This window comes from Caretta caretta, chromosome 9 (genome assembly GCF_965140235.1).
Source record: "Caretta caretta isolate rCarCar2 chromosome 9, rCarCar1.hap1, whole genome shotgun sequence".
Taxonomy (NCBI): domain Eukaryota; kingdom Metazoa; phylum Chordata; order Testudines; family Cheloniidae; genus Caretta; species Caretta caretta.
In genome coordinates, this window is record NC_134214.1 from 97,483,725 (window position 1) to 97,504,750 (window position 21,026).

General features: G+C 48.8%; 1 protein-coding gene and 1 long non-coding RNA gene across 5 annotated transcripts in view; one reads left to right on the forward strand and one right to left on the reverse strand.

Annotated features, from left to right (window-relative positions):
* Nucleotides 1-3,195: 3,195 nt before the first annotated feature.
* On the reverse strand, nucleotides 3,196-10,530 carry ZIC3 (Zic family zinc finger 3). Of its 4 annotated transcripts, none has more exons than XR_007358491.2 (5): nucleotides 9,343-10,530; nucleotides 8,054-8,217; nucleotides 5,859-7,270; nucleotides 3,982-4,642; nucleotides 3,196-3,532 (listed from the first exon to the last, which is right to left on the reverse strand). XR_007358491.2 is itself a non-coding variant. In XM_048864446.2 (3 exons), exons 1-3 carry the CDS (start codon nucleotides 10,388-10,390, stop codon nucleotides 7,088-7,090), a joined length of 1,395 nt encoding a protein of 464 aa, XP_048720403.2. In that variant the 5' UTR covers nucleotides 10,391-10,530; the 3' UTR covers nucleotides 5,403-7,087. The 4 variants fall into 4 exon arrangements, 1 of the variants encoding a protein (XP_048720403.2); XR_007358492.2 differs by lacking the exon at nucleotides 3,196-3,532 and having other exon boundaries at nucleotides 3,912-4,095; nucleotides 4,497-4,642; XR_007358490.2 differs by lacking the exon at nucleotides 3,196-3,532 and having other exon boundaries at nucleotides 3,907-4,642.
* A 1,225-nt stretch (nucleotides 10,531-11,755) lies between these two features.
* Nucleotides 11,756-21,026, forward strand: part of LOC142073250 (uncharacterized) — a 147,357-nt gene continuing 138,086 nt past the window's right edge. Inside the window, exon 1 of the long non-coding RNA XR_012670038.1 lies at nucleotides 11,756-12,237. This is a non-coding gene — a long non-coding RNA (uncharacterized LOC142073250). The remainder of the gene's footprint in view (nucleotides 12,238-21,026) is intronic.

Here is a 21,026-nt window from a genome sequence, read left to right on the forward strand (position 1 = left end):
AAGCAGGGTGTGTCAGGAATCAAATGCAGTGAGGACCTGATCCAAAGCCCATTGAAGTCAATGGAAAGACTACCACGGTCTTCAGTGGTCTTTGAGTCAGGGCCCTTATCTACATGTTAAATATCCAAAATGGCTGCATAACAGCCATTTTGTATCTCTGGAGTTAATGCAGATTCAAACCAGGAGCCTCTGCCCTTCTGAAAAAGTCCAAAGACATGGGAAGTAATGTATATACAGTGCAACCACCCACATTTATCCTCAGGGTTTCTGTGCAATTAAAGCCTGCCTCGCACCGTCCTTAACTTCCCTCATAGCCAGATAGGTGTGTGTCTCTTGTTGTTACTCAGGATGTAGGGCTGGCTCCCGGTTTACTCTCATGCATAACCTTTGTCTTTGCAAAGGAGATTTTAATGAAACTATGTGATCAGGCTCTACAAAAAAGAACTTGTCCAACTTCAGGCATGGCGAGCTTCCCACCTGGCTCATGACAAAGCCTAGTTTTAGCAATTCAACAGCTGATGCTACTGAACAAGCTGGCAACACAAAAACGCTGAGCTAAATGCTTTTTTTTATTAAACTTTCCTTGCTTACAAACCAATGGTACCAAGCAGCATGTGTGTACTTGAAAAATATCTAAAGAGCAGAATACCTTGTTTACTGAGCATCAAACTCAGCATCCCACAAACAAAACGGTGGAGGGAGGGATAGCTCAGTGGATTGGGCATTGGCCTGCTAAACCCAGGGTTGGGAGTTCAATCGTTTTGGGGCCATTTAGGGAATTGGGGATTGGTCCTGCTTTGAGCAGGGAGTTGGACTAGATGACCTCCTGAGGTCCCTTCCAACCCTCATATTCTATGAAAATATATCTGCTCATTCTTCAGACTGCTCACATCCCTAAACTCTGTATACAGAGCTCCCACTGATGTCACAGAGCCTGGAGAGAAGACAGCCTTAGCTTCTGGAGGCCAATCTGCCTAGACTAGGTTCCAAGCTCTTGTGAGTATTCTCATGGGCGTTGATGCCATGAATAAGCAAAGGTTCACAGGGATGTGCCTTTTCAGGAGACGGCCTATATTTCTAACCAATGCTAATGTTGTAGCAAGGTTAACCAAGTGTCTTATTTCAACTGATGTGCAGACTAGCCAGTCTGAATCTAATTATTTGTTTTTACAGGCAGAGTTTTAAGATTATTTTTCTGCAGAAAAAGTAAGGCTATCTCCTGAAGTGTTCCTCTCCGAGAACAGTACTATCTCTCTGCAGAGACATTTCCCCACATAATTAGATTGACAACAGTAACAGCACTTGTGTTGGGGCAGTTGGGAGAGTCAGTCTAGTGGAAAGAGCACGAGCTAATATGCAGTGGTTTTAGATTAGAAACATTATAAAGAAGACGACCGGCAATGTGCACCATAGGACGGCACTCATCGCTCCAGAAACAAGAGAGTTTTATAGCCAAAATAGTTACTATAGGAACTTAATTAATGGGGCGGGAGTACTGAGACATGGGAGCACAACTGGTTCACATGCCTTCAAGCACCAGCCAGGGTTTAAAGCATACACAAACCTTTAAACAAAACATGATTTTCATAAGCTGGCACCTAAGGTATGCAAATATGCAAAAACAATCATACCCGCAAAGGAACCAGATTATTCACGGATCATAAAGCAGGGCAGAAGAGGAATGGGGATGGCTGGTCAGCTGCTTTTGCTTAGATTCTTTATTATGCAATGAAACCTTGTTACTGCTTTTAAAAAATGTCCTGGGGTCTGTATAGTTTGGGTAAAATCCTGCTAAGCTGACTCTTGCAAGCAAGTCCAGTGTCAGTAACTGCGTGGGAGCTGTCAGCATGAAACAGGCCAGTCCCCTTTCTTTGTAAAGGCGGGGAGGCTGCGTGGGTAATGCACTTGGAGAAGAAAGGCAGAGCCATTATTAATTATGATGCATTGAAAGCTGACTAGCCTGGCACCAACAGTACAGGGGACATCTTTTAACCCCTCCCACATCCACATACCAGCAAAAAAAATAAAATAAAAAACGCTGGCCGTGGAAAGCCAGCGAAGTTAACTTGGGACCCTGGGTGTGATCAGGGACCGCGGCCATGAGCAGGGTGGCTACAACCCCAAGCATTTGACAGTCATGAGTCAGCCCTTCCCCAAGTCCTCAGATTTACTACAATAAAATCAGGAATTTAAAAAAAAAAATGATACATGCCGGCCCATGGGGGAGCGCTGGCTTCCCCGTCAGCCTTTTCTCTGCGAGCAGGAGGGCTAGAAACTTACTTTTCTTTTTGTAATGAGAGCTGAGGATCTCTGCCCCCGGGCTGGGGCCTGGAAGAGGGGGAAAATCCCCCAGCCCCTACTGCAGGATAAAAACCAGGGGAGTTGCCAACAGGGCTTGTGCCCCGATTGGCTGGAGCGGGCCCCCTTTGCAGCTACCCCCATGGCCCCGGGACCGTGGAGCAAAGGGGCAGCTTCGGGGCGCTAAGGCCGGGATGGGACTGCCTGCCCCACGCACATGGAGGCGGCTCAGGCTGCATGCTGCACCCAGCCCGCTCCAGGGCAGTTGGGTGGGGGGGGGGCTCCAGGGCATTTGGGGGGGGGGGGCTCCACCCCCGCCTCGTTCCACATTCTTTACCCGCTGGTGCAGCTGTTTTGGGGGGCCAGCCCGGGGCGACCCCAACTCCTGCAGAGCCTCCCCTGCCCAGGGAGGGGCGAAGCAGCCACGTGTCCGTCCGTCCCCCCCAGACACCCCGGGGAGCCGGTGCCCCAGGGCCCGACCCAGCCCGCCGCCATGCGGCTCCCCCCAGCCCAACCCTTGCGCCGGCGCCCCGGGGGGAGGAACAGCGGGTCGCCGGCGCTTTCAAAGCGGCTTGAAAGGGAAGCGGCGGGGGGAGGGGAGGGGAGGGGAGGAGGGGCAGGCAGGTCCCAGTCCCCCTCCGGGCAGCCCCAGCCCGCAGCGCCAGGAGACCTCCCCCCGCCCCAGGCGGTGCCTCGCTGCGGAAAGGCCGGCTCCACCGGGCCAGGGTTAAGCCCCGGCTACAAAAAAACCGGGGCTTTGGTGCCACAGAATCGGAGCGTGACTCTCGGTGTAAATGAAAATAGGAGCCGATCCGGGCTGCCCGCCCTGGGGGCTGCGCTCTAGCCAGGGGGCGGTTCAGCGGGGCTGGAGTACGAGCCAGCAAGTCAAGCCGAGCGATCCTCCAGGGTCCAGCAGCCTCCAGGCAGGGGATCCTCCGGGCCGGGCCGGTTTGGCATGATTCTCTCTCCCACGGATTTAGAGAGAGAACGCCGCCCCCTTGCGATTCCCCCCCTTTCTTCTGGGGGGCAGCGACTTAGCTCCCCGAGACACACCCACCACTTGTTGGCATATCCCCGTGTGCTCCGGGCGGCCGCGTCTCCGCCTTTCCAGCCCCACACTTCCCGGCGCTCCGAGTCCTTTCCTCCCCCAGCGAGCCTGGGGCTCGTAGGCTCAAAGCGGAGGCTCGGAAGACGGGGAAGGGCGAGCTTAACAAGCACCGGGATGCTTCCGGAGCTGCAACAAAAAGCGTCTGACAGCATTTAAAAGATTTGCAACGTCGGAAAGCCAGCCCGCAGCCCGGGCCAGCGACCCTGCCCCTCTACTTAACGCTCCGAAAGTTATTCCAAAATCCAATGGCCAACATTAGGGCTCCTGCACAGCACTGGAATGGACATCTCAGTTAAACCGAGCCAATCTGCATTTAGAGATTTATGTTACAGATCCCGTGTCAGGACGGTGAACACGCAAAACTCCTTAACTTACTGTTAAAAGAGCATTTTTAAAATGAACATGGAGAATTGTCTAGTGCGACCTCAATGTAACTGGGAAAGGTTCAGAAAATGTAAAAAAAAAAAAAAAAAAAAAAAAAATTTAAAAAGCTGCATTTAATTGTCACAGGGCAACAATCTATTGCATTTAGTTCTTATTTTATTAGTAGCATGTTGCAATACAAAACGTCTCACCTTGCGCTTTTTCTTTATTTTGCAGCGTGGCACAGGGCTGCTTGCTTCGGTGTAAAGCTGAGAACTTTAGTGGTGCAGGGTTTCCAATCCATTGCCTTGCGGTCCAAGTCTGCTCTGTGTATCGCAAAAGAAATATTTAGCTCCACAGAAGAAATCGAAATACATTTTTTAAATCAAAGATAATTCTTTCAAGTGGGAAAAGTAGGACATGGAAAAGAGTATTGTAGAAACTGGCGAACTAGTCCTCATTTTGGAAGTGCAGGCATCGTGTCAAAGATCCTCATCGATCTGCTTGGTCTCAGGCGTTATTTCCGATCAACTTTTCCTTTTGTTTAAAAAAAAAAAAAAGACTTGTGCATTTGATCTAAGTTGCCTAAAATAAAAGAAATCCTAAAGCAAGAAGTAAACAAACAGTATTCTCAGTCCAGCCCTTCCCAGTGTCAAGTTCAAGATGGGACTGTCTGGGGGAAACCCAGACATGAAAGGTGCAGCAGGGCTCCCATCAAATTACTCACATCCTTAGAGCTAGGGGGGAAACGCTAACAGTCCACAGAGTAAATTGCTTTCTCCAGCTGAACTGTGTACACCTTCAAATGCTGCCTTCCATTCTATATATGTACCCAAGTGGTGCTAGTCAGTAGCCATCGTATATTGTTAAATCCTGCAGATAAGATATAACAATTAGTTCATTTTAATCACAAGTTTAGGCAGACTAATACAATCTATTTTTAATTTCCAATCCCAATACTTCTGGAAAGATGGCATCTTTTATTAATTAAAAATGAACGGGGCTGTATTTTAACTTTGAGAAAGTTAAACAAAGCACAGGATGGTCCAAATGCAAAATGAATATTAGAAACAGCAGTCCACTCCAGTCTGTGTATATATTCTAAGATTTTAAGTTTTCAAAACTCAGGGAGAAAAAAACAGAACGGTGGATTCATTAATTGCTTACATCAACCGAGATCATTCTGATACAAATGAAAAATCTTAAATATTTTGGAGGGGGAAGTATGGAGGGAGGGAAGGTTTTGGTTTCTGTTTTTTGTTTTTCAGTAGTAATTTATCAGGCTAACATTTCTCTCTTAAATTCTTCAATCTTTTCCCCATTTCCTGCCTTTCATTTCCTTAATACAGTCCCTGTTCACACACTGCCTTCATTACTAACCTAAAATTAGAAACCAAAAACTAAATATAAAAACATACCATCCTAAATTTAATGTATAAAGTGAAAACTGATAAATCTTCCTAAACATGACTAAATATTGGTTATCTTTTAAAAACATTTAATTATCAAACAGATATATTAGTTTTCTAGAATTGTGTATATGCTCAGTTACGATGTTCCTTTGGCCAAAGAAAATAAATATCCAGGTTAGAATTTTATTACAAAAAAACCAGACAATTGTATTTCATATGTTACCGATTTTAATGGAAATAATTCATCAGCATCTCTCAACAACTTATGAGGTTTGCAAAATATATTCGTCAAAGAATTTCTATAGTGTTTTTCTAGAAACACTACTGAAGTCATCATAGGGTTGGCTATACAGAATAATTTTGATAACTGTGTATTAAGTTATATACAGCCAATCAAATCCACTTTTTTTCTTTTCTAATACTCGGAGAAACTATAATTCTTTTAAGAAGCACTTACTTTAATCTGAAGTAAACAAATGGAACTGGCTCTTTTACTCACCACCCAGCTATTTCAGATTCATGCTAAACCTCTTAAAAGCATATATATATAGATAGATAGATAGATACAGAGATAGAGAGGTGGGTGTGTATATCCATCCATCTATGGAGACATATGCATGCCTTTCTGCATAGGGTAAAAAGGAGCCACACACAAAGATAAAACTCATTGCATTTACCTTCTGATGTTTACGGATGCAGCACTGGGAGGCCGAAATGCAGCTCTTCTTCTTTGAAGTGCAAGATAGAGACACGTCATGGACACTCACAGGACAGGTCAGTAATATTTGATTCGCTCGCAGAAAGTGCAGGAACAAACATATGAAGCTCGAGGTGAAAACAAACCACTGGGATGTGGGGGCGGAGACAAGGAAAAACAACAACGACCCTCATTCCCCTATTGAAAGGAACACTGTATATTGCTCGCCTGCAATAGGGAAACCAATTCCTATAAAGGATGGGGATGAGATACAAACACCTTGATATGTGGTTACTCGGCCAGTGCTGGGTGTAAAGAGTAGTTCACAAAGCAATAAGGAAATACAAGACAGTGGTTCAAAAACTATTCCATTGTGTTCTTTCAAAAACAATAAATTTTTAATGCTAAAGCAGTTATAACCAAAAACTGTACAGAGTTTTGTAATTTGTTGGGTTTTTTTGTTGGGTTTTGGGTTTTTTTTTTTTGTTAGAAAACACTTCTCCCCCCGCCCCCCATAAATATTGTTCAGTTCCCGGCACTTCGTATCAATAATTAAATTACAAACGATAAATATGGCATCATGGATATGTATTTACAAAAAAGGGTATTACAAAAAGGCAACTGTTTTACTAAACGGTCACAATCTGGGTAGAATAACACCACGGCCTCATCTTGAAAAATACCGGACGAACCCATCAGACGAGAATACATTCACAAGGATAATGCTCTGAGAGAGAGAGAGTGAGAGAGAGAGAGAGAGGTTCAAGACATAACAGGACTTTGGCACGGTTTAAGAATGAGTTTAAACAATCACCACTAAGGCGAAGGAGAATTTGCATCCTCATGTCAGCATCCCACCGAAGGAAGAAAAAGCCAAAAAAGGAGAGAGACAATAATAAAAAATAAAAAACAGTGTTCAAATGAAGGGAGAAGGGGAGGCGATTGGAAGAGGGAAGAGAAAAAAAAATCAAAGAAATTACTGCAAATGCCAAAACCAAACCAAAAAAATCCAATCCTGAGAAAAGGACATGCTAGTCCAGCGTCTGGATCTTGCAAAAAAATTAAAAACCCTTTCCTGGATAATTGCAATGAACTGGATGTAGCCCTGTACGGTTGTTTGCCTGAAAACTCCATTTCCGTGTGATTGATTTTCAGTTTTCCTTTGAATTCATTTGGTCCAGTCTACAGTTAAGCTTGGCTGCTTTGTCCTTAGACGTACCATTCGTTAAAATTGGGTGGAAGTCCGGGGTTGTGGCTTGTGTTACTTTGAACTGCTGATGGAGGACTTTTAGTAGAGTCTTTACTGTTTGCAGAACTTATAGTGGGCGGAGTGGACGATTCGTAGCCTGAACTGGCAGCTGGGGAGGAATCTGACCCTTGCGATTCGTGAACCTAAAAGGAACAGGTATAATATGAGAAATATCATGTCACACTGACACTCCTCGGTCCAAGCAGCAGAGTTCGAACACGACGAACAGCGCAGGATGACTCAGGTAAGTATTTACACTTCCTACGTGATGACACTAATACAGTCAACAAATCATAAATTATTCGGGGAATGGGAAACTTATCCATGCAGCTGTGAGATTGTAATTTTAAAGCGAGTTTTGTCCCTCCCCCCTCCTCACTGACAATCTGAAAATATTTTTCCCCACCATTTATGCCAGCTAGTTATTAGCGTTCGATTGCGGAAATGCCAGGTATTGACTTGAACACGTCGTTTACGACTGTTCAGCATTGGTTGTTGATGTCAACGTTTTTAAAACATGCCAATATTTTTTTCGCCAGTAATCGTTAGTAGCTACATATCCCTCACTGAAGAGCTATAGGACATGTTTTTCTATTCGGTCTCTGGAACAAGAAAAGAAAGAATGCAATTTACCCAAACGACTGTTCTTACTGAAAGGGCCTAGCTATCAACTACAGCCTGAACTGTGAGATAAGAGCGAAAATATACAGTCCTACTGATCATTTTTATCAATCGGAGACGAATGTAAAATGCTGTTAACATAAATCTTTCCGAATGGGTGAATTGTGTCATCCTAAAGCAGCACCGATCATTGTTCAAATGTAGGTGGGGGGGGGGGGGGGAGGACAGAGAGAGAGAGAGAGAGAGAGAGAACGGGCTCCGAGATGATATTTAGTAACAAAGTAAAGCGATCAAGAGTTAATTACCTTCATGTGTTTCCTAAGAGAGCTGGGGTGCGTGTAAGACTTATCACACACTTTACAGATATAAGGTTTGTCTGAAGTGTGTACATGCATGTGCTTCTTTCTGTCACTACTGTTCGCAAAACGTCTATCACAGCCTTCAAATTCACACTTAAAAGGTTTTTCACCTGCAAAATTCAGAAAGGGTTAAAGGAGGCTACAGAGGAAAGGTTCACTTTGATTCCCCGCTAGCGGATCGGTCACGTTGGCAATTCACTTAAAACAATTAATTTGCTGCAGAGTGGAAGACAGACTCTCTTGGCTTTCGTCCGTCGTCTCACAAACCGTTTTCCTTCAATGTCAGTGGAAACGCACCAAGCATCAAACACTTATTTCTTTTTCCCTTAATTATTTAACTTTTATTTCCCTTCAACCCCCTCCTTTCCCAAGCTTTACCCCTCAAACACCTCGGCTGAGGTAGTATGCACACACACATACACACAAAAAAGGATCAGACAATAGGATTTGTTACGTTACAGTTAAATTCAATCCGTCCTTTGTTACTTTTAATTTGCCTCTTTCAAATGCAACGGTTGTGCTAAGCGAAGTGTTAAAGGCAGACTACCAGTACTTGATGTTGGGAGGGGGGGTGGGAGCGCAAATCCAGATAAATTCTGGAGCAACAGACAGTTTTACAAGATGCGCTCAACAAGAAGGAAAATGTGTGGGTTTCCTGCCTTTTCTAGTTTTACTTCACTTTTGTGGAGACCTGAATTGAAGACAGAGCTCCAAATAAAAATACTTTGACAAAAGTATCACTGATTTAATTAGGAGATGTGCCAATCAAGACTAAAAAAGAACGGAAGTAACCGAAAATTAGATTGAATTAGCATTTGTATGGTTTCCTTAACAGAATGTACGCAGAGAGCTAAATCGTATGTAAAGCAATCCACACAAAACAATTTCTCTTTGCCTCATATAAACCCCCAAACCGAGCCAACAAAAAAATCGGACAAAATCATCTCTCTGTCAAGCTAGACTATAGAGAAATAAGCGATTGCTCTTCTTGGACTGAAATTTACAAGCGCGTGGAACATGCGGATGTTAAACGACCCAAACTCGCAGAGTGAGAAGTTTTAAAGAACCGCGAACAAACTGTAACTTAGCTCCAAACCGGGGAAAGTAGCATTTGATTCCCGCTTTTCGGTCTCGCACAGTGGGATCGATGGGGGGGAGTATTTGGATTTGAGGGGGGTTCTTTAATTCCCACCGTCTCATAATTCATGCACCCCGTTTTTCGTCTCCCTCCTTACCTGTGTGCGTCCTTTTGTGGATCTTCAGATTCTCGGACCTGGCAAAGATTTTCCCGCAGCCTGGGAACGGGCAAGGGAACGGTTTTTCCCCCGTGTGAACCCGAATGTGGTTCACCAGTTTGTATTTCGCCTTGAAGGACTTGCCTTCCCTCGGACATTCCTCCCAGTAGCAGATGTGGTTGTTCTGCTCCGGCCCCCCGACATGCTCCATCGTCACATGGGTGACCAGTTCGTGCATGGTGCTGAATGTCCGGTCGCAGCTCTTTTTGGGGCGGTTGATCTGGCTCTCCTCGACCCACTTGCAGGACAGCTCTTGCTTGATGGGCTGGCGCATGTAGCGGAAGAAAGCCCCCGGGCCGTGGTGGTGATGGGCCGCCACGTTCATGCCCATATTCATGTTCATGGGGTTGTAGTTGTGGAACTGGGCGCCGGCGTACGGGTCCGTGCGGGGGCTGGAGACGGCCCGGTAAGGGTCGGGCCGGCCGAAGAGATCCCCCCGCAGCCCCAGGTGCATCTGCCCGTTCTCCACGTGCCCGCCGGGCGAGGCGTGGCTGGGGCCCTGCTCGTGCAGCCCCGGGAAGAGCAGGTAGCCCGGGCTCTCCGCGATGCCCGGCGGCCCGTGCAGGCTGCCGGGGGAGCCGCCGAAGATGCCGTGCTGGGCGCCCCCGGGGGCGGGCTCCCCGAGGCCGGAGCCCCGCTGGCGGAAGAGAAAGTCCCGCGTGGAGCTGAAGGCGGCGGCCGCGCCCCCGTAGGCGGGCACCTGGCCGGCGTGGTGGTGGTGGTGGTGGTGGTGATGGTGCCCCAGCGCGTTGGCATAGCCCGAGCCCTGCGGGGTGAAGGCCGAGCTCTGCCCGGACGAGAGCTCGTGGGCGGCCGGGCTGAGCTTGAAGGCGGCCGCGTGCGAGGCGTCCCCGAAGGGGCTCAGCCCCATCCCGGCGGCGGCGGCGGCGGCGTCGCCGCGGCTGGGCCCCTCGTGGTGGCGGGGGGCCCCGAAGCCCCCGACGCCCAGGGCGGGGAACTGCGCCCCCCCGTCCAGCAGCATGGCCATGGAGGAGGGCGGGCGGGAGCCCGAGGGAGGGTCCCCCCCAGCACAATGGGCCAGGCGCGGGGGGACGAGCTCATGCACCGCGGGCGGGCGCCACACAGCCCCGCGCGACACCGCCCCACGCGCGCCCGGCTGGGGGCTGCCCCGCGCCCCCCGTCCCCGCCCAGCCCCGGGCAGCGCCGCGCACCCCAGCCCGGCTGCCCGGCTCCGCGTCCGGCCCCTCCGCTCCCGCCCGGCAACGTCCTTGGACTGCTCCCCTCACGCGCGCACTCCCCGCACATAAACCAACTCGGGAGCCAGCCCGCGCCCAGCCAATGGGGAGCCGGCTGGCACGGCGTCACCTGACCCCCGGCCGGCCCGCCCATTGGCCGCGCCGCGCGTGAGTGGCAGCGTGCCACATTGACTCTGGCCGCTCGCGCCCCGGCCGGCGCGCTGATTGGCCCGCCCGGGTTTAGCGACTCGCAGGTGAGGTTAAAGGGTGCCCGCGAGCCCACATGTTTTGTTGGCTTGCCCGGCTCTTGGGGCGCGCGGCAGCGGCCGGGGCCGGGAGCGCATTAAAGGGGCCGCCCGCCCGAGCTAGGCGGAGCTCCCGGCTTCTCCCCCGTCCCAGGCTTGCCTCCCTTTCCCCTCTTCCTTGCACTCGGTCCCCGGGATCCCATGCACTAGTCCCCCCCGCATCCCGCTCTCTGTGCGTCCCCCCCGTCTGCTTCCACCCACGTTTTAAAGCGTCCCGGTGGGGGGTGGTTTGGTTTGGTTTTGTTTTTTTAAAGAAACAAATAAACCAAGACACGCGTGGGGGAGCCGCTAACGGGCCAAAGGAGAGATCAAAAGACACAGAGAGCGACGGGATAGCGGCTGTAGCCCTTCGCTGGTGCGATCCAGCTGCTGAAAAACGGCACCTTGATTGGAAGTCGTAAATCTCTCGTGCTATTAAAAAGAAAAGATTTAAAAACGAATAAAAATTAAGGCGGCATAAATCAGAGCGGCTCGCCAAACGTTTGCGTGCTCTCTCTTCCTGCGGGCGGGGGCCGGGGGGAGACTGAACCGCCTCGACTTTAAAGCGATTCTATTTAGGTGCTAAATTTGGTGGGCCTCGCTTAGGTTTAGCCGCCACACACCGCTTCTTTTTCCCCCACAAGAAGATGAAGGAAATAAAAAAAAATTAGAGATTATTTCAAATCTTGGGCTGAACAAGATAAAGGGCATAATCCCGCCATGTTCCTAAACTTAAATGCCGTGGGTTTTAGCTCCACAAACAGTGTAAATTATTCGCTTTTATCAATATATAAATTGCTCTAGAGATGTGGACCAAAGTCTCAATCAAAGTTGCCTTTTTTTGTTTAGTTTATTGTATTTATTTATTGATGGACTTTATTATTATTTTGCAGTTGCAACGTTCTGCCTTGAAATAATTATCTGCTGCAGACAGCCCCATAAATCCGCTCATTTTCTGTTCTGGAAAGCATTTGCAAAGAACTATGGGGAGCAAGAGTGGAAATAAAAGGCAGAAAGAAAGATGGCTGTAATTGTAATATCCTGAGATTTGCTGAGCCCCAAAGTCTGTCTATTGAGCTAGTCTCACAGGATTGCCGCCGTCTCTCTGCAGGAAACATAAAATCTGATCAAGTTCAGAGACGCATTGAGAGACTGCTTCAAGCAGCGCTTTATAACTGCAGCCCTTTCACATCCTTCCCCCCAATCAGCCCCAGGAAAGACTTCACATTCTTTATTTTAAGGTTTGAAAAAAAAAGCCACCGATATAAAATCTCCCTCAGTAGTAACACCATCTCCCATCAAACCAATCAAAATTCACACTCCACATCCATCAAGAACATTCACAAAGTTGGAAGGTGAGTGAGTCACTTCTGTCTTAGATTATTGCATCTAGAAAAAAAACAAACAAACAATAAACCCCGCTTGCAATAGAAAAATAGTCGATTTAATGCAGATTTCGGGGGAGGAGAGACGGGGTTCTGGCTCCGAGGATACCGTTTGCTTCGGGTTTTGTTTCACACACACAAACACTCTCACACACACACCAAACAGGGAGGCATTTGCCTAAACGGGGCACATTAAACTCTGAGAATCAGTGTTAGCAAATAAAATGAACAAGGAAGGATTTAAAAACTCGGAGACTATGCAGTGGTTGTTCTTTGTTCGGTGCGGTGTGTGTAGATCTGAGAATATGCTTGAGGACTCTGATGGGGGTGGAGTGAGAGGAAGTGTGCGAAACTCAGGCCCAAAGCAGTAACCTGCTCGGCCGTTTTCTGATGGTCCATATCCAGTGCTCCTGGACTCCGACATCACTACAGTGTCGCTCAAGGGGCTCAGCCAAGTTCGTCTAACTTTCCCCTTTCCGTGTTTCATTGCACATTGCAAACCGAAGGGGGCTTTCCAAGTGCTGTACCTGGTCTGTGTGTCGGCCCGAGCCAGGGCCCAGATCGGATAATTAATTACCTCCAGCACGTGTTGTGTTGTCTCTGTAACAAAAAGGCATAATTCAATTAGATCATCAACCGAGCGTTGGGTAGAGAAATGCCTGTGAAGTTCCCGACCTGGGGCAACCGAGGGCGAATGACCTTTGCTTTTGCAGAAGGCCTCACGTGTAATTCTGTCCATTGTCTTTAGCCTGAATATGATGTAAAACAGCTTCCAGGCGCTCTGCTGCTCACAACGAAAACCCAGGGCGAGCTCTGTCATCGGAGGGGATTTGTTGTTTGTTGGGTGGTTTCTCTTTTGACCCAGGTGCTCTGAAAGGGTGGATGGGTAAATTTATCCAGATGTGAGCGGCTTGCTGGCCGCTTAACATTCGTTAAATAAATAACTCAGCAAAGAAAGTGAAGTTCAGAGTCTAGTCCCTGCTGCCAGACAGCCACGGGTTTTTTTAGGGAACCTTTCAACACGGTGGAGGAGGAGGGAGGCGAACTTGGCTTTACACAGGAAAAGCGGAGGGGGGGGGGTGTTTGCATATCAAAATATTAGCCCTTTAGTGGTAAAAGCGCCAAATTTTCTCAAGAGAAGCAACCCGAGCGGGGAAAGACAGTGTAGCTTTAAACGAGCCCCGCTTCGCCATTCCTGAAACCATGCTATGCTTAGCAGAACGCAACGTTAGCAGCACTGAGATACTAGAGTCTACTTGTGGATCAGGCGACATAAACTAGCCCATAAATCCTTGTTTTATACGTTTCCCAGGTCTACTTTGCCGGGTCTATATGTGCGCGTGTGTAATAATGTTTGTATGTATATAAAAGATTGTAGATGGTCTCGTTTTTATTTTGCATTAGGAAACTAAATATCCAGTAATTGCATATATTTAATAGGAAAGCACATTCTCTGTTTTTCCTTTTTGCATCTAAACCAACGTGATTGGTTTGTTTGTCTTTTCACAAGTTCACTAAATCGTGGTTTTGATTCACTGCAGTATACTGTATAACCAGTCCAAGATTCCTTGTGTTTATTTCGCAGAGACAGAGGTCAAATATCTCTTACCTTTAAAGCCATTAAATATAAAAAATGCACAAAGAAATTAGCATTGCTGAATCGTCATCCGGCGTTTTTAGTCTGCATGGATAAAGTAGGCGGGGATCCCTATTCCAGTTTTAGGTCAAACGCATATTTGTGCAATTTGCCCCTTTTTTAGTTTGTTTTATTTTTAAATCTGGACTGGGTTTGGAATTGGACACCCACAAAACCCGAAAGACCTTTTCAAGCCGCAAGCGCCTTCCCTTCCTGCGAATGACCCCTGGTTTATTTCAATACAGGATTGTTTGGTTATACCGGGGGGGGGGGGGGGAGTTTTATAGAGTGAAGAAGCCATTTGCTGTGCCCATGGTTTTGCGAAATCCTCCTACCCTCGGACAAACCGTACTCCTCGCTTTACAATGCACATCAGACCCAGGATCATTTGTGTGTGCGTGAAACTGACAAAAAGGGCGTTTTCTTGACTGTAAATCTCATTTTACCGCCCTTACTCCAGCAAAACTCCCATTCAAGTCGATGGTCCTATTGCCAGAGTGAAAACTGCGAGACTGGGCCCTAGATACTCCCCACAGAAATGTCAGACAAGAGGCAAATTTCCCAAAGTCATTTCTTTCCCATTAAAGATAATGTATCTATGGGGCTTTCCAGGTGAAGTTTCTGTATTGATCTCCCATCAGCTCTGTGCCTGCTGAAAAGCGAATAGCTGGGTTGGGCTGGAAGTTTTTTGATGGCCGTGTAAAGAGTTTTTGTTTTCAAACCGCAGCACAGCTAGAAAGGCAAATATTTTATGAGCGCTAAATTCCTTTTACAATTCGGTGTATCATAGACAAATGGATCTCACTAATAAGCGGAAAGGAATGTAGTTTTTCTTTTGCCATAACCATATTGCAATTCCAGTGTAATTAAATGCAAACCAGAAGCGAATGAGACATTTTCATTGTAACTGTCAATCAGTCGAGGGGTAATCACATGTACATTTGAACTTCAGAGATACCGGCTGAAGTAAACAGGTCTGAACTTCGACAAAGAAAGGGGTTCCGAAAATCAAAGTGCAGAGAGAGGCAGGAAGAAATACTTTAATGTATCGAAAATGGGGGTGAAAAACACGAGCTGTGTTTATAAAAAATGGCAGTGTGTAGGAACTCGCCCGCTCTCTCCGCGTACTGTAATGAATGAATTAAATTTAATAAGTGCATGGGGTGAATTGTATGCTAGAGCCTAGATAATCAAAAGCAATAGAAAGGTAAGCAAATATCTCCAGTAAGCACGCAGAGATCGCTGAACTGCCAGGGTGATGCTCTGGAAGAACATCAGGGACATACTGTAAATAAAAGGAGCGGAATTCTTGTTTGACTCCAGTATCTTTTCCTGTATTTGGCTTCGGGGCGAAGTTTAGGTTCTATTTTAATCCACGCGGGAACAAAAACCAGGTTAAAATAACGGATGGTTCCGCTGGGTTGCAAAATCTGAGGGGCATTTTTCAATTATTTTTAAGACTAAAATAAATACATCCATAAAACGGGTTCTTCCCTTTGCAAAACCAGGGCTCTCAAAAGCCCAAACAATTCGTGACATCCAGTCGGATTCAGTCAGAGAACCTGGGAGCTCAGTTTCTCTCTGCGAGCTACAGAGGGAAAACACCACGGAGTTTGAGGTGGACGCGTTTACAGTATTTGTGCTTACGGTGGAATATGCCAGGGGACCATAACATGGAGACGGTAATTAATTGCTGAAGACAAAGTTGTCCGGGCCCACTATAGTCACTCCCTTCTTGCAAGATGTTGTGCCCCTCTGTGGATTCTCATATTCCTTATATGTTTGTTTGTAAAAATGCAAATTAAAAACGTCTAAGGGGTTGATTCAGACACCTTAGTCGTAGGTGTGCATTATGTCTCGGACTTTAGGAACTTTCCCATCTGAGGAGCCCACATCCATTTCTAAAGGGACAGCAAAAAACAACCGCACCCCCCCCCCATCACTGCCAGTGCCTTAATTCTACGTTTACCGCATAGATTTAAAAAATCACGTCTAGATTTGTCCTGAAAACCCCACATTAGCTAATACTCCTTTTCTTGATTATTTTTAGAATGCAACCCGCCTATTATTATTATTTTACACAGAGGCATCTGGGGTTCAACAGATTAATTTTTTTTAAAGAATACCCATTTCCACCCCCACCCCCCGATTATGTTGTCTTCAACACACACACACACACACACACACACTTACTTACTTCCAGGCAATGCATTTGGTACAACAAACATGCATGCTAGCTTTTAGCTTTTCAGAATATGAATGGGAAAAAAAAAAACAAGTTACTTCTGCAGTCCTGCCAGCTTCTTTAGCCTGCACTCTTTGTCGACTAAATGCTGGCATTAATTATTTGTTTTTAAAAAGGGGATATTACATCAAAGCTGCCTACCCTGGGGAAGGAAATCAGGTCTCTTTCACTCTGCAAGGAGTTTGCATGGGCTGGGGGGGGGAGGGAGTTTGCAGCTCCTGGGTGCCATGACAGCTTTGCGAGGTTTACTAAATCAAGGACTGTTTTGCTTATTTTAAGTTGTCTTTTGCTAGTTGCCCGAATCAAAAGCCCGTCTCCTTTTCAGGCTCCGGCTCCCTCCTCCCCCTCCCCAGCTAACTTTAGCTTTTCCGAAGTAGAAGGGGGACAAAGTTGCGAATATCTCAATCAGTGACGAGGTGACCTGTGACCTGGAGGGTGGCTTTATTGTCTTTCTTCTTTTGCGGGGGACACACACTTTATTGACCCTTTCTGCGTGACTGAGCCCTGAGGGGCAACCGAAGCCACCAAAGGGCTCGAAGGCATGTGGCGAGTCCCCAGTCCCCAGCCTGCCCACAGAACAGCTCCGCGCCTCTGGCTCCGGCTCGCCCAGAGCTCACTTCCCGCACTGGCCTCGGCTGCTTTCATCAGCAACGAAACTGCCCCATAAAAGCAAGCTGCCCTCAGAGCAGGGTGGGTACCGGGCTCCACCCCGCAGATCTGAGCTGGGGAGAGCGGGCTGAGCCAGTGTGCGGAGGACGGGGAGGGAAGAGGCGATAGGGGAGAGCGTAGCAAAGGGCTATTAAAGACGTGCAGAATAAATATGCACTTTTATTTGCCCTTCTTTTCGAGTCGCACCAAATATTGCACCGCTCAGGTTATTTACTGTGTTCCTTGAAGTCTCCCCCCACCCCGGGCCCCATCCCTGAATGTAAACAGGAGCGATCACTTCACTAAAACGCCAGACCCTCATCCTCTTGTAACAAAGTCTGCGCGGCTCGGCTGGAGCGTTGCAGGGCAGATTTAAGGTGGAGGCTTCAGATTTCGGCGAACAGTGACAAGCAGCCCCGGCTCCGGGCTCCCTCGGATTTACTGCGGCCGCGTCCCCGCTTGACTCAGGCCGGAGTCCGGCCTCCCCCCGGGTAGCGAGACGGACTGAAAAGCAGCGCGGCGTTTGCAGGCGGGTGTGTCACGTTTTTGGCAGCGCGCGACCCCCTGTTTCTGAAAGCGGGGGGAGAGGGGGGAGCGCTGCACATGTCCTGACCTGGCGCGTCCTCCTGCCCCCCAGCCCCGCCCATCAGAGCCCGCGCGCCCCAGTGGGGTGGGCTGGGGGCTAAGCCGGGCGCCCCAGAGCCTCTGCAAGCGCCCGGCCCGCCAGGCTGCAGCAGCGGGAGTCGGGAAGCCGCTGGAGCTGGCTGGCCCCGGGGCTCGGTACGGGAAAGAGGAGAAGGGCTGAGGTTTGGGGAGGGGGGGGGGTGGCCCAAACCCGTCCGCAGGCCCCGCGGGACTCGGCGCACGCTGCAAGGCGGCCGTCCAAACCCACAGCGCGGGCTGCGCGACGGCCCAGCAACGCCCCAGCGGCTGGCGAGGAAACAAGCTGCACGGGAGCGCAGCCCGACACTAGGGGGAGCTCCGGAGCAGAGCAAATTGTACCCCGGGCTGGGCCCGGGGCCCCAGGCTCTTAGAGTCACGCTGCGTGCTTGCCAGCTCCCCCAGTCTTCACGTTCCCCTCGCCATCGGGGTCTCGCTCCGGACTTGCCTGGAGCCACCCGGGCCTGGGATGGCGACACTGAACAACCGCTGCCTTGGACAAGGGTAGCCTCTTGTTCTACTATTCTCTGCCCTTCCAAACAGGATACATATCACCCTCCCCACCCCCTCCAGCCGCTTACCAGGTCTCTCTCTCTGACACCCACCCCCCCTTAGAATAGCTCTCACACGCTGGCCCTTTGGAATATAAAGACTACGAGGGGAAAAAACCCTAGAATTTGCCAAGAAGGAGAAAATACCAGACCGAAAACAAGCAGAGCACGTTAGAATGGAGAGGGGAAAAAAAGAAATTAAACGCATCAGGAATTTGGGACCTTAGGTTCAATAAAAAAAGAAAGAAGCCCCCAGCCAGCCCGCTCTGGTCCTGCCCAACATCACAGTAGCTTTATTGGTTTTAGCCAAACCGTGATTTCCGCCCTTCGTTTTCCCTTATACGGGCCCGATCCTGCTCCCAGCGAAGCAGATAGCCCTTTTGCAGGATCGGGCCCCACCCGGCTCGGATGTGTGACTGGCCCTTGCCACGTCTCCCCTGTTCTGAAAGGTTCTCTCTCGGCACGCGGAGCCCTTGTAATTAATACCAACAGGTGTAAATGTCACACCCTCCCCTTCTAAAGTCTCTCTCCCTGCTGACCTGGGTCCCATCGTGACCACGTACCCCCCTGGGGTACCACAAGGAGCCGGAGGACTCACCCCGGCCCCAAACCAGCCGAAACTATTTACAAGAGACGCTTCCAGCCTTTTAAAGAGGAAGGCCAGACCCTGCTCCCGGCGCATTGCATATGGACAGCCGTAGTCCACCAGCCCCTTCTGTGGCCACTGCCGTGAAGGCCTGCCTGGCTTTATGAGTGCTCAGCGCCGGCACCAGAAGCTGGGCCCAGCTCCTGAACCTCCCGGGGAGACCCAGTCGTGTGAGGCGGCTCCCGGAGCTCCTCTGGGCAGGGACACTCCAGAGAACCCGAGCTTTTTGCCCGATTTGCTTTTCCAGTGTCAGGGCAATTGGAGCCTGGCCCTCCAGGTGCAGCCGCAGCCAGGCAGCCTGGCAATGGGAGAAGCCGAGGGATGGAGTGGACTCCCAGGAGCACAGGGGCAGGAGGCGGGCAGGTTAAAGGTATTTCTCTGGGTGGCAAGGAAACCTGACATGAAATATAAGGGGAAAGAGGAGTTCTTGGACGCCTGGCCGGGCCCAGTAGGTGAAAGCAGAGCAAGCGCTGCGCCCTGAGCCACCCGGGCAGAGGGGTCCGTGTTGCGGGCCTGTGGCTGGTAGCTCGGCAATCTGCGTGCATCCGACCAGAGGCTTTCAGCCCGCTCCCCAAGCCGGGCGGGATCTGCCTCCCCCCGGGAAGCTGTTTATCTAGCCGCAGTCTCCTGGCCCCGGACAGGTGCTTGGAGGAAGCTGCTGCAAAGCAGCAGTTCGCCCGGCGCTCCGCCTGCCCCAGGGCCGAGGACTGGGCACCCCCTTTGGTGAGAGCTCCAGGGTTGGGGGGTTCATGGATTTCACACACCGTGCGGTGGGGCTGGGTCTCCCCACGTTCAGCAGGCCACATCCGGAAGCGATGAGCTCGGGGCCGCTTCGGGCTCCGGCTCAGGTGGTCTCTGGTGCCTGCCCTCCCACCTGCTCCCCTGGCCAGCAGCTGCAGAGAGGGGACTCAGAGAAGGGGGGACGAGGATCCAGCCCTTCTCCTTTCGGAGCCATGCCCTCTCCAGAGCTGGCTGGGTCCTCCCCTCCTGCAGCCCTGTGTCTGCTCCCCCAGCCCTCCCTCAGGCTGCTGGTCTCCATTCCTGCAGGCAGCCCTGGCAGCCCAGGAAACTTGTGGGCCCTGTGGGTTTGCAGCACTGAGGCAGATTTACGTTAACACCGAGTATTTGACATAACATGACACCTTATTACTCCATTCCTGTTTGTTTTAGCGTTGTTTCCCCACAGAACTCACTAGCTCTCAAGTACCAGCAAAATAATTTAGCACCCCCTAAGGAAACGAATGAGTTTCTAATGTCACGGAAGAAATTTTTAAACAACGTGTTGAATATTTTAAGATCTTACAAAAAAAACAAAAAACCCCATCACCGAAGTATCGTTTTAATGTATTCAGTTTCCTCGCTTACATGCCTTAGTCACTCCGGATGTGTTGCTTCAATATTCAGTAACACTTAAATGATACATTTAGATTCCCCCCCCCCTAGGAGAATTAAGCCTTTTCTTCTGCTATATTTGTAGCCTTTGCTGTTAGATTTGAAACGGTTTCTTCATATTTTGCCATTTGGGTTTCTGCGTCTAGGGCTTTATGTTGATCTGGGATTTATTTTTACCCCTTTATTCCTTTGCAAAGATATTTCTGAATGGAAATATGGAGTGAAATCAGATTATAATTCACACTACGTCTTAATTGCCATGCACGTGCTCCGAAAGCAATCCCTCGTGAATTAATAAACCTGGAGAGCTAAGGAAAGTTTTCAGCCACAGGGGTAAAAGATACCGAAAAGGCATGATCAATAAAAGCTTCCGTGTTTGTGTGGAGAAGGTTGGTACTGAATGTCCGTTTGTTTCTATTTATCGTTTGGGATTAGGCGTAATCACATCAGTGACAATTCGAGCAAGCCTGGGAAACCGTATAATATTATTGTGAATGCCTGAAATAAAGGGTTTATTATTGCTACCAAATGAGCTATTTAGTGTTTAAACGGTTCAGATAGATGGCTTTATTTTCAGTGAACCCGTCTGATTTGCCCGTATGGCAGAATAGGGGACCTATTAGATATTCATGGGTGATATAAGGTGTTTTTCAATATCTGTGTGTTAAGTAACAAAAGGACTTGGACAGGAACTACGTCAAGGGAAGATAGACGCAATTACTTAATTTTATACCGACAGAAGCAAATGTAGTTTGAAAGCAATCTTCCTAGTTTACTAAGGAAGATGACTAGGCTTCAGTGGAATGTCCCTCGCTCCCCCTGCAGTTTGCCTACTGTTGAATTGAATCAGTGAACCACTTTCATTGGGAAATATTATTTTCAAAGCTCCTGTATTTGTTCTTCAAAAATTAAAAATAGAACCAAATGGGGAGGGCGAAAGATTAGCAAAACATCATCTTTTCCTTCTAGGAAACTAAGAAA

Excerpts from the sequence above, each read along its gene's own strand:
- ZIC3 (XM_048864446.2), bottom strand. The coding sequence starts at position 10,390 with ATGGCCATGCTGCTGGACGGGGGGGCGCAGTTCCCCGCCCTGGGCGTC. Across the intron at positions 8,218-9,342 it reads CCACAAAAGGACGCACACAG|GTGAAAAACCTTTTAAGTGT; the intron begins GTAAGGAGGGAG and ends TGAATTTTGCAG. Across the intron at positions 7,271-8,053 it reads CTCTTAGGAAACACATGAAG|GTTCACGAATCGCAAGGGTC; the intron begins GTAATTAACTCT and ends TGTTCCTTTTAG.